Source organism: Xyrauchen texanus, chromosome 46 (assembly GCF_025860055.1).
Source record: "Xyrauchen texanus isolate HMW12.3.18 chromosome 46, RBS_HiC_50CHRs, whole genome shotgun sequence".
NCBI lineage: Eukaryota > Metazoa > Chordata > Actinopteri > Cypriniformes > Catostomidae > Xyrauchen > Xyrauchen texanus.
In genome coordinates this window covers 11,076,168-11,089,987 of record NC_068321.1, presented here as the reverse complement: position 1 = coordinate 11,089,987, position 13,820 = coordinate 11,076,168, and the positions used below count along the sequence as shown (strand labels likewise).

Genomic DNA, 13,820 nt, shown 5'->3' with positions numbered 1-13,820 from the left:
CAAATCACCTCAAAAATCAGTCACAGGACAGTGGCCAAGAAACTAAGATAGAACAAGTTCACCAAGAAATCCATGACCTACTGTTGTTATACCTTTTAAGAGAATTAGCACTTTCAAGAATTTCAAATTCACATAGTTCTGAAATTTTAAAGAGGTTTTGCCAAAAAAAAAAAAAAATTCTTTTTTTGTTATTGTTTCACAATTTTGTTTATTGACTCGAGGAAATACGTTTATTGTCTTGATTCCTCCTCAGAATGAAAAAAGGGTAATTCTGACTTTATGTCTCACAGTTGTGACTATTTCTTGCAATTGCAACTTTATTTTTAATAACTGTGACTTTATATCTCACAATTGCGAGGAATAAAGTCCCAATTGTAAGATATAAACACATTTCTGAGCTGTAAACTTGCAATTCGGAAATATAAACTCAGATTTGCAAGATATTAAATTGCAATTGTGGGACATAAAGTTGCAATTGCAAGATATTTTACATAATTTTACGTTGCAATTGTGAGATTAAAAGTCGCAATTTCAAGAGATTCCCTGTTTTCATTTTTTTATTCCAAGACGGGATCTGGCTTCCATACAAATTTGTGAAAGCAAATTTACAAAAGACTTAAATACTGCTATTAATGTAAAATTAAGGGAAAAATAATACTAAATATAAACATTTTAACAAATGTCTAAATACTCCCAAACGACAACCTTGGAAACAAGTACAGCTGTCTGATCATATAATGGAAAATTAGCAAACAGTCCCACTACAAAACAGTTCCAACAGTAATCCTTCCTATCCCCATCACCCCCTTAACTGCATCATCAGTAAAGCATGGATCCATGGATTCCTCCTGGTCACCAAGCCTTAGCTAGCAGGGGTCCTACCTGTGGAGCCACTAGTCGACTTAAAAAGGTTCAACAGGGAAACTTTCTGCATCAATGTCCCTCCTGGAGCTCACTGGTGAGGGGTGCTCTCTCCAACAGTGTTGCTGCCCACTGAATCCCACAAGACATGAAACTTCACCACTTTATGAGGGGCTGTTCATATGATGAGCATGTGAGCAAGCTCTTTGTTCGGGGCAAGTCCCATGACTCCAGTTCAAGGTAATCCTTTTGGGAGTCCCATGACCCCTCTCTCCTTGCCCACAGGGTATTTTCATCCCTTGCTGCAGCAAGGCACTCAAATCTACTTTAATAGCCTCACAACCCCATTCTGCCCTTTAAAATGCACTCTTTAAGCTCTAAATATTTTAAAGACTGATATTTTGCCTTAGAAAAAGCTCATCTACATTCATCTAGGTTCTTCATGGAGAGTCATGTTTGTATCTAGAAGAAGACAGGAATGGCAAATCTAGAGCAGGGGCAGCAAAAAAGCATGGCGAGCACCAAAGCTTTTCATTTGAAAGTGTCACCCGCCTCCAACCACTTTGATTTCAAGCCCAATTTGCATAATTGAGAGAATTGGGCCCTGGGAGTCTTTTGAAAGAGGCCTAGTTAAGACATGACTGGACTCCAGTTGGGGGCAAAGGTCACCCCACTCTAATTGTTGTTAATCTCTATTTCCACCAACCATATTGTGAAGGGAAAATGGTTCTGAAGAAATAATAATCACATTTTAACATTTATGATGCTGTTGACATTCATCTTTTAGGGAACAGTCCTTTATAAGACACCTCCTTCATACAAGAAAAAAAAGTGTCTTTCTCAATTATAGCGAACCATTCGAATAGAAGATTGAAATTGATTTTCACAACACAAATGGTTATGACTATATTTATAATTATTTTGACTTTATAAATATGTTAAAAAGTCACCATGTTTAGTTAAGCCAGGCTAAATTTAAATAAAACAATTTAAAGACAGCAGCACAAGGACAGTAGTTGGACAGATGTAAGGGGCTGTTGAATATTTGGACTGACTGGTCAGGTACTACAAACATGGATAGATTAACATCCAAAATGAAGATGTCCAATTTCACCTTTTATGGGTTAGATAGAGATAGTGAGATCATTGGTTAAAAGTGCTTTTCAGTGAGTTCTTTGCCTGACCCTCTCCCTCTTTCAGCAGTTTAGGGCTGCTGTCGAAAAAACGCACGTGGACTACTGGTAATTAAAGCCTTTGAAAACAAAGGGCTTTTGCTACCGCTGTGTTTCAGCCAATGTGACGCACTTATTTCGGCTTATTTAAACTCATTATCCACAGTAATTAAAACTCAAATCCGTTGAGCACTCATCAGCCTTGTTAGAGTTTCCACAGAAAATTTACAAAAGCTCTCTACTGTAGGAGGTAAAATCTGATTTTACAAACTAACAAGGCTCATGGCAAACCTAGCAACAATCAATGCCATTGAGTCATTCCACATCTTCCTGAACATTGTTGCTCAGCTAAAACGGCATTTGTTCATAAGTCGGATTTGTGAGGGAATTTGTAAAGGGTAAAATAGATTAAAATTTAAGGCTTTTCACACTGTAAAGGCGAAACCCAAAATGACACGGTAAATGCATATTTTCTGAAATTTGCATTGAAATATTGTAGGTGTTAACTGTGTAGCCTTTTTGACGCTCTTTGAGTCAAAAATAGATATTGAGGATCAAATGACAGAAGTCTGATGACCTATTTCTCAGAAATGATGTACAGAGTGGGATTCAATTTGTTCTCGACTCACAACCTTGAAAAATTTTGTCTAGCCTTTACGCTTGTTCTCCATTGAGATATTGACAAATCATGATGAATTAACAAATCCAGACTCCTCTTATTTATATTCCAAATGGGCCATCTTTACTAATACTTTTCTTATTTTAGGACCTTAGCTTAAAAATAATTGAATGAACCTCTTTTGAATGAACATCTTTTCAAAGTTGAATGTAAAGGAATATGTACAATAATTATATATGATCCAGTAATATGTCCATTACCAAAAAATATTTATCCCCCAAATTTAGATTAGATTTTCTGGGGCATGTTTTGTAACTTTTATGAGGGCATACATATCTATCTATCCATCCATCCATCCATCCGTCCGTCCGTCTGTCCAGCCAGCCAGCATTCATCCATCCATTGATCCAATATTTCCATCAATCAATTTGTCCTTCCTTTCTTCCATCCATCCATCCATCCATCACCTATCCAATCTCTCCATCCATCCATCCATCCATTCGTCCAACCGCACGTCCGTCCAGCCAGCCAGCCAGACAGCATTCATCCATTCATTGATCCAATATTTCATCAATCAATTTGTCCTTCCTTTCTTCCATCCATCCATCCATCCATCACCTATCCAATCTCTCAATCCATCCATCCATCCATCCATCCATCCATCCATCCATCCATCCATCCATCCATCCATCCATCACCTATCCAATCTCTCCATCCATCCATCCATCCATCCGTCCAACCGCACGTCCGTCCAGCCAGCCAGCCAGACAGCATTCATCCATTCATTGATCCAATATTTCATCAATCAATTTGTCCTTCCTTTCTTCCATCCATCCATCCATCCATCACCTATCCAATCTCTCAATCCATCCATCCATCCATCCATCCATCCATCCATCCATCCATCCATCCATCCATCCATCCATCACCTATCCAATCTCTCCATCCATCCGTCCGTCCGTCCGTCCAGCCAACCAGCCAGCATTCATCCATCCATTGATCCAATATTTCCATCAATCAATTTTTCCTTCCTTTCTTCCATCAATCTATCCGATCTCTCCATCCATCCATCCATCCATCACCTATCCAATCTCTCCATCCATCCTTCCATCCATCCATGCATCCATCCATCCATCCATCACCTATCCAATCTCTCCATCCATCCTTCCATCCATCCATCCATGCATCCATCCATCCATCCATCACCTATCCAATCTCTCCATCCATCCTTCCATCCATCCATGCATCCATCCATCCATCCATCCATCCATCCATCCATCCATCTATCCATCAATCACAAATTAGTGATACGCACAACTACTGCACCAGGGGAGTTCCACAGATTACAGGCCCTGCCGTTTTAAGAGCTGTGTGGGAAAGTACACTTTCCTATACTCTGAAGCTGTCTTGTGGAATGGTTTACCTTTAAACCTTAAACTGTTGAGCTCTTCCTATTATCATTTTAAATCTTCAATAAAAAATTGGTTATTAAACCTATAAAAAAATTAAAAAAATGAAATAGAAATCCTTGAAGTAGTAGGAATATGATATTGTCTGCTTGTGTGTCTGCTTGTTTATCTGGGAATTTAGCCCTTCTTTCATTCTTTTTATTGTGTTTTTATCTGTTTTATTTGTATCTTTTTATGCCCCCTTTCTTCATTGTCCTCAATGTTTTTAGTCCATGTACTGTTACTCATCTTCCATCTTAAGGACCACAATGGAAACAAGCCTTTGGGCTTTTTTGTGTTTTTATCCTTTTGAACACTTCGTGTTGATTGTTGTAGTTGTTCAATAAAGTTTTCATTCATTCATCCATCTATCCATTTCTACATAGTATTTATGAAGTGAACATCTATCAAAAGAGAGAAAATATTTGGCCTTTAATGAACTTTTTACTCATTAACTATCCTAATTCTAGAAAATGGAAATTTAAAAGTTGACTGTTAGAGTGTTAAGTTGCTCTGAGGCTTGTCAAAGCAGTATTTGCCATTTTGATTCAGAGTTTTCATTTTTATGGAGGTTTGATGAGACATTGGGTCTCTGCACCACTGGGCATGATTATTTTAAAATGCTTAACCTTTTTAAAAGCCACTTTCTCCCTCTTTGCCTGCCTCTAAAAAGACTCATTGTCTCCTGTGGGTTTGAAAATTCAGTTAGCCACCATCACATGAGAGTAACATGTCACTGATTAGCCTTGAGATTTCTTAGTCACAAGATAATTTCTTTTAGACAAGTATTTTTGTGAGAGGGGTTTTTCTCTCCATCTGTTAGAGGGGGAAGGGGCAGAGACAAAGAAAGAGAAATTGTTACTGTAAACTTTAGAGGATAAACAATACAAATTTAAAATTGTAGTTGAATGGAATGTCTGAGCAGAGGAAACAGAGTTGATGCATAATGTGTCCATGGACAGATAGGGAATATTTTTAAAGGGAAAGTGTATGTTTTAAGTCCTGTTACAATTTAACAATTAAAAACAAAATCTGCACAATTGCTTAGGTTATATTCACTTACTTTGACGATTTAGCAATGTGTCCGATGCCTGAACTACATCAGTCCAATGTGCGCCACATAACACGCACAAGGGGAGTCCACCATTGCTGAGACATGTGTTTGCTTCCTTGGGTAGTTTTAAAGGCTGTATTTTTAGAGTCTTAATCACATGAAAGCAGACATTTGAAAGTAGGGAGGTAGACTGCTTAATCTTGCCCAACTGCTGGTGTTCATACTGGGCATTATGGGGGATTAGAGGCAGTGGTGGAGCAACAAACCACAGAGGTGCTGCTCCAGTCTGGCACTGGAGAAAGTTGTGTCGAATATGCTGGCATGAAACCAGCCCTTTGGTTCCTCTTGTGATAGTTAAGATTAGGATTTGGATTAGTGGGAGATTTAAATCATTTCAAAGCCACAAAAATGTTTTTTAAAATGTATCTCTAAATGTATGTTTTGCAACATTGCAGCAAGTTGAATGTGCTTCAGCTTCACTAATATGAACAGTTGTTAATGTCCATACCTGATATAAACAATTGTATTGCAACTTGTAAAAATCATTCATTTTTTATATCTTTGATTTGGTTTTCACTGAAATGTGTCATTTGATTGTAACTAGTCAGAAAGCCTTAAGATATCTTTAATTACTCTACAATTTATTGATACCTGAAATCCATTTCCAGATATCTAACATGTTGAAATTAATTTGCAAATATTAGGAATGTATATTTGTGGGGGCCTGGGTAGCTCAGCAAGTAAAGATGCTGACTACAACACCTGGAGTCGCAAGTTCGAATCCAGGGCGTGCTGAGTGACTACAGCCAGGCTTCCTGAGCAACCAACTGGCCGGTTGCTAGGGTGTGTCCCATTGGGTTAACCTGCTTGTGGTCGCCATAATGTGGGTCTCGCTCTCGGTGGGGCGTGTGGTGAGTTGTGCGTGGATGCCTCAGAGAATAGTGTGAAGCCTCCCCACGTGCTAGGTCTCTGCGGTAACATGCTCAACAAGCCACGTGATAAGATGCGTGGATTGACGGTCTCAGATGCGGAGGCAACTGAGATTCGTCCTCTGACACCCGGATTGAGGCGTGTCACTACACCACCACCAGGACTTAGAGCACATTGGAAATTGGGCATTCCAAATTTGGGAGAAAAGGGGAGAAAAAAATGGAATGGATATTTGTACTTGAAACAGTATAATATTTGATAAGAGGTACACTGATATGCATATTGAGAATTCCAACTAGTTATAAATTAATAAAAGATGTCTGTAGTAGGGGTGTAACTTTATGAGATGTTCACAGTAGGGATGTAACATTATCACGGTTTTAAAAAGGGATGGTTAACAAATCTTTGACATTTATAATTCACAGTATTGCATTCATGGTATTACTTAGACTTTTTTTTTGGTTTAAAATCCAAGAAGACTAAAGGAATAGAAGTTTCCATTGTAAATATCAGTTAAATACTGTATCTAGTCTAATAAATGATAAACCCCTTTTCATAAGACTCCCACATATTTTTCATCATCTGAAAGGTCCTATAGCCTGAAGCGACTTATATAACCTACATAATTTATACATAATTAATGTTGGTCTTCCAAAGCACATATGCTTACACTCAAACAGAAAACATCTGTCATAGAAATGGTAGAAGCGTTTTAAAGTGGCCAATTCAGAATACTTTTAATATTCTGTCCATCATAGTTCAGCATTATTTTTCTAACAAACTCTATGTTTCATCACACTCATAGGAAAAACATTCAGTCAGTGAACTGGATAATTAATGAGCAGCATAGAGGGTTCAAATATCAGAAATATTCACAGATGGACAGTCTCTAACGGTAATGAATGAATAGAATAAAACAGGCATACTGTTTTAGTCACAGACTAAAAGCTGCTTATTTCTAAATAGCATAGAGTTACAAAGCATAGCGATCTGTATTTCCTGAGGTAATTAAATCTTCATAATGGAGCATGTCTGACTTTAGATTGAATAAAGGGATGTTGGGACTGTGGCGGATGCTCCCGGGACCTAGTGCCTGTCGAATACAATCTCTTTCAGTATGACTTACACAGAGATGTGTCTTATCTGTGGGTTTTTTTCTCTGAGCAGCTCGATTTTGACCAGGTGTGACTTATTTTCATGTGCAACTTTATTTCCGGAAAAATGGAATCATAAATAGCCTAAACATTTAACTGCTAATAATTTTAGCAAGGCACTTTAATACCTTGATACGCATAGTTTTTTGTGTAGGTTATCGTACTGTGAACATTTCATACTGTTAAACCCAGTACTGTTTCAGATAATTCTGGAGCCCTAGGTGAGAGATCCCTATGGGCAGAGGCCTCCTCTTTGGTGACCTCTCAGCAGGTGGTGCCCTAGGTGACCGCCTAGTTTGCCTATGCCTAGAAACGGCCCTGGTTACACCCCTAGTTCACAGTATGAAAACCTTCACAGGTATTACGATATCACTGTATTAAAGTGTCTTGCTAATATTTTTAGCAGTTTAATATTTATTTATGATGTGCTGTTTTTCCAGAAATAAAGTTTAGTAAATAAATGAAGGTGTTCCCTGCTTGAGCCAACACTTTTTCGACAAAGTTTACTGACTGGCTAACCATCACTGATGGTGCCTTGTTGGTCTTTTAACTGACCAAAACTTTAGCCTCTTAGCGGGGAAATTTAAGGTTCAGACTTTGACATTTATCTCTCGGCCGTGCAGTTCACGCATTTTAAAATGAAGTGATGCTTTAGTGAAACAGGAGGATGTAGATAGTTAGAAATTAAGTTTATATAATGCTGTGTACATTTTGTTGATTCTCTCTTAATTTAACTGATATTTACAATGGCAACATTTATTCCTTTAATTGGATTTTAAACAAACAGATAAAAAATCGAATACCGTGAATGCAATACCATGAATTATATATGTCAATGTTTTGATAACAGTCTCTTTTTAAAACAGCTGTATACCTTGATACCACTACATCCCTAGTCTGTAGATAATTGTGTTTTGAATAAAGTGAATGACAGATCATTGTGAAATTCTACAAGTGAAAATGAGCATTTTAGCTAGTGAAAATTGGATTGTTTACATCTATAATTCAAATATTGCACTCTATTAAATGTTGAAACGGCTTGCAATAGTTGCCGCATCAGGTTTATAGAAACTTGTTAAAGAAAGAAAGCCATTTTTCATTAAATAAATGATTTTGGACTATATTGACAGTTATTTTTGCAATTACGTCACATTGAGGTGTAGAGATGTGCATAATATGGAACTAAAACTGCTATTATTTAGAATAAAACAAAAATCTAATAACTATACCACAATGTCAATTTATAAATTATCCAAATGGCATTAAACAATGTTTTTACAAAGCCTCACAAACACAAAGAAAAGTTAAAAAGCACATACACAGAAATAGGAGCAAGCATTTTGATTCTGCCAGAGGATTAGTAAGCGTTTTTAAAAATACAAAACTGTTTTATTAAATGCATCTCTATCTTATAGTTTTGCAACATTGCAACAAGTCAAGGTTTCTTTAAGTTTCAGCATCATACATGGGAAAAATGCTTTCTTTGTGGTAACATCTAAATCATATGGTTTTATTCAAGTCTAAAATATTCTTTAACAAGACTGAATTAAGATACACACACACACACACACACACACAAAAATGGTTTCATTGATTAGATCAGTTAGAAGCTCCTTAAGGTAACAATGGCAGGTTACCACTTTTTACAATGATTGGAAAAGTGGTTAGAGCTTCTCTAACAGGCTTCTATTAAAGTAGTATAAAATACTATTTTTTACAAAGCACAAAACCTGACAAACCACACACACAAAAACTATTTTTGAAAAAAAAAAGCAATTGTGTAAGAGTTAGTTCTAACTGATCTGACCCTTAAATTTACTTTAATGGTGTAACCTAATTAAGTCAGGTTGCTTTAGATATATTAAATAGTAATTTTGCCTAGAATAAAGCCAATTTACATTTTTGGTTACCTGACAAAACATTTCTTTAAACATAAAAACTAAAAACTAAAAATGTGCTTAAATATACTGGTTTGACACAATTAAAAAACATATAACTGAATTAACCTAACTACATTAGGATAAAAACTTTTTAAGTGTTAAATCAGGTAGAAATAGCTCTAACCGCAGCAGAGAAGCCGGATATGAATGTAATACGAAAGACTAAGTAACTTGAATCCCAGTCTGATTGGCTGTTTTCTTCTCTACTCTTTCCCGTTCTCTCAAGCTGATTGGACAGAGTCATCAGTTGTGGCACAAATCTGTGAAAACTCTGAAACCCTTGTACTGTGAATGTCACATACCCTTGACCTTAGTACAGACATCGAGTTCCCACAATGCTCAAACAACACATTTTTCATTCACCTGTTGATCACTGTGTTAGGCACTGTAAATCATCCCTAAAACATGAGACCCAAACATGAGACTTACCTGCTGAGACCCAGATGGTGACCGTTTAATGGAGGACCGTTTGATGGAGCCACTGGCTCTCCTTCCTCCCCGCTCCATGTGTCCGATCCACTCAGCTCCTCACAGACTCATGGATTTCTCTAACCTGCTAACACTCTCTTTCTCCCTGTCTCAGTCACCCAAAGTTCAACTTCTACTAAAGTGGTCTCGATCCTACGTAGCCACATGCAAGCTCATCTCATTCTGCTGATCTGTTTCCGAGGTCTCCCGCCCTTAACTGACAAGATAGAAAGATGCAAACGAGGGATAAAACATCTCTCGATGACACGCTTGACACATAGACCCCATTTCCTCCGCTTGACAGGCTGTAATCAGGATTAATGCAGCCAGCTCTTGGGAGCTTGCGACTTTAATGGGGGAGAGATTTAATAAATGGTTATTGAAGGTAAATCTACTTTGGGACACTGTGGCCCAAAAAGGCTTTGAAAACATGCAAACTTTGGGATGGGGTGTCACTTGGACTTTGAAGACTTTGGAGAGGGAGACAGGTGCCATACATTGGATACAGACTTTTGATATAGGTTAAAAGTCTGTCTGAGAAAATATGGGATGAGACATACAGTTTTGCAAAACATAACAATCATTTCCTGCTTAGGTCATGGGGATCCTACCAGGGCTGGTAATAAGATGCGATCTTTGGGGGTGCCTTTTGATCTTTTAGGTAAATGACCCATCTTAGTAGTCCAATAAACAAAGTTAAGCACAAACAACCAATGGATTAATTGAAATCCGGACAAGAATTAAATTAATTTCTCAAAATACATGCACACAGAAATAAAAGCAACAATCAAATTAAACCTGAAACAGATGCGCCAAACCTTTCAGCTCAATTACATTGAGATGAACCATTTTGTGTCAATACAGTCTGAAAGTTTGAAGAATGCCGCCCTCTTATGTTTAAGGTTGTAATTGCACAAGTGTTGCACAGTGTCACTTTACATTACAGTGACCATGTTGTGCAAATTGCATAACACTACAATCAATAATAACAAGGCATTTTTAATTATGACCCAAATGCGATAAAACATGACATAATACCTTTATAGAAAACTGAGGATGTCTCATTGTCTCAGAGATAGGCCTACTAAAGACTGGGAAGAAGATCCAAATCTCAGATTTTTGTTTGTTGTTGTTGGCAGTATTTGTAAAGTGGGACACCTCTCGTCCTCACCATCTTAAACAAGTCAAACAGACCAAAATGTAACTCCTTTTTCACTGTACATTGGATTACACTTCCTATAGTGCCATCTAGTGCTCTGCATATTCGTGAAGTGCTAGGAAGTGTAATCGAGCTTGAAATCATGATTGCCAGAAAGACTGATGTTGTCAAGATTTATGGTGTTAAAGCATTTAGATTGTGGTCTTTTCTCACCCAATACCAACCGAATAAATTTAGAAGAAATTGATTAAACCACTGGAGTCTCATGGATTACTTTAATGCTGACTTTATCTACTTTTTTGAATGTTTGGAGTTCTGGTCACCATTCACTTGCATATTATGGACCTACATAGCTGAGAATTTCTTCTAAAAATATTCTTTAGAAAATGTGTTCTAAAGAAGAAGAAAGTCATACATATCTGGGATGGCATGAGGGTGAGGAAATGATGAGAGACTTAACCCTTTAAGTTCATTCATTATTACATTTTATGACATTCCTTTTTACAGTATTATTACCATAGTTCATTATTATTCATTTGTATTACTCAGTACTTCAATAAACAGTTACATCTGATCTGTAATGTAAAGTGTGATTTATTGTATTTGTTTTGTTGCTGTTTGTAACTAGTAATTGTTACTTGCTGTTAGTAATTTGATCATACATATGTGTAATATTTGCAGGTTTCAATTTTATTACAAATGTCTTTATTTGTTATACAATTGAGATTGATAAATATGCACATTCCTGGAAAGCATTCAATGTGTTGACGATTTCAACGATACAAGTGCATGACAACCGAAGGAGCCACACATGGACACTCACATCTCTTCATCTCATTATAAGAGGATAAACGTAAAGTAATCCATGTCATATCAATAACTTTTATAAAGCTGATGAACTCAAGCACACATCGTAATACACACAAAAATGGCATATTACAAATCACATGTGCTGCAGTACGGATTTCTCATTTAAAGTATAAAAAGTATTAACAGAATGTCAGAGGGGTCAGATTTGGAACTGTTTACCTGATTAAAGCCCCTGTTACTATGATGAAACAATTTTTAATATTCAATAATAATAGAAAGCTTCGGACACATGATAGCCTCTAATATAGTAATACCAGAATTCATATTACTCAATCTAAAAATGGCTTTGTGCATGAGTGGATTTAAAACAAGCCAGGACAAACATTGATTTGTTTGCTAAAAGGAAAACATCTACTAATAACACTTTTGATTAAATACCACAGATGAGTGCATTTGCTAATTGTGGCATTATTACTGTATAAACCCCAATTCAATTACAGTACAACAAACGTTTGAAATACCTAAAGACTTCAAAGCTGTGCTTGACCACATCAGAATGTCTGTCTTACAGAGTCTATAGCTTCAAAAACACAAGCTCTTACCTGTATGGAATTCAGTAAACTTTGGAGCTGATGTGGCTGTGGAAAGACTTAAGCAGAAGTGTTCATGCTTACCTAATATTAAGCAATCTAAGTGTTCCCATTGCTTTAAGAACAGATAATGGATAATTTCTCCTCGTAAGCAGGCACAAATGAGCTTTATGGGCGCAGATGGTTCTGGAATTGTCAGGCGCACATTGTAATTCCCTTACTAGAGTGCTGTGGTCACTAGAGCACTCCGGAAAACCCTGAGGGCTCCCGTTATACAGCATTCAACTGTATGCCCTTATTTTACTCCCTATTTTGGAGTATACACAAATCCAGTGAGCATATTACCCCAGACGGCATTGGCTTGTGTCTAAATAGTTAAGAATATATTTGATATGTAAAGATAAGCAGCAAATCAACGGGGATAACACATGATCTTCTCTCTTAGGAATGTGTTGAAACTCAGCCCATTATTTTAAGATGGATTTCCATACACTAACATTACTTCATAGAGCTTAGCAGAACTTAATTGACAAGGCAGGATTATAAACAAGAACATTATTTCATGTTCTGTGCTAGTTGGATATTATCAAGTGACACATCCAATTTCAAGATTCCAGATTGATGAGTTGTTTCATATAACATTTTACATTCTATATAGTCAGTCAAAAATAGGGGAGATTATTTTTACAGTGAATAGTTCAGTCACTTTATATTTGGTGTCTTTAACTACTATGCACTAACATTAAAATACGTACAATACAATATACTTATTGTGTAACTGCATGTTCTTCTTCAAAATTCTCACAAGATTTACATTTGCTGCTACTGAGGTTGTAGTATGAGTAAATTTAGGGGTAGGGTTAAGATTAGGGGTTAACAGTGTAACTAGATGTAATAAATGCAGGTACTTTAAATGTAAGTACAATGCAACAACACATATGCAGGGTAGGGAGGGTTACTTTTGAAATGTATTCCACTCCAGATTACAGAATACATGCCGTAAAATGTAATTTTTAACGTATTCAGTTAGATTACTCAAGGTCAGTAACATATTCTAAATACTTTGGATTACTTCTTCAGTATTGGTTGATTTTTTCAATTGTTTTGATTATAAAAACTCTACCAGTACAGTAAGACAAAATATAGATGTTAAAAATGCATTCTCTGAAAAACATAAATATCTTATGCAGTGTTGTTTCTAAAACAAGATTAATCAAACTGATCTTGGATTTTTAGATATTTTTACAAGAACACAATACAAAAATTATTATCAAGAATATGATTTTTGCTCTAATATCAAAGGTCTTACTAGAAAAAAAGAATATATATATATATATATATATATATATATATATATATATATATATATATATATATATATATATATATAACCCTGCACATAAGTACATATTATTTACAGGTGCATTGTATCAAATGCTTGCATATGCATATGATGGTTGAAGACACCTCATATAAAGTGGGTCCGATATTTCTTATGGTAGGTTTATTTTTGTCTTGGCTATAAAAACGTTTGAACATTTCCACCATTATTAACTATGAAAAACAAATCTACAGACCATTTAACATGCCTTTTTTGCATGTTGGTACAATAGGA

The 13,820-nt window shown here is 36.3% G+C and overlaps 1 protein-coding gene across 1 annotated transcript in view; it reads right to left on the bottom strand.

Annotated features, from left to right (window-relative positions):
• LOC127638024 (transient receptor potential cation channel subfamily M member 1-like) overlaps positions 1 to 12,309 on the bottom strand; it is a 32,689-nt gene extending 20,380 nt beyond the window's left edge. Inside the window, exons 1-2 of the mRNA XM_052119372.1 lie at positions 12,218 to 12,309; positions 10,685 to 10,820 (exon numbers count right to left, since the gene is read on the bottom strand). Of these exons, the coding sequence (XP_051975332.1) occupies positions 10,685 to 10,711 (27 nt within the window). The 5' untranslated portion in view covers positions 10,712 to 10,820; positions 12,218 to 12,309. The remainder of the gene's footprint in view (positions 1 to 10,684; positions 10,821 to 12,217) is intronic.
• Positions 12,310 to 13,820: the final 1,511 nt, after the last annotated feature.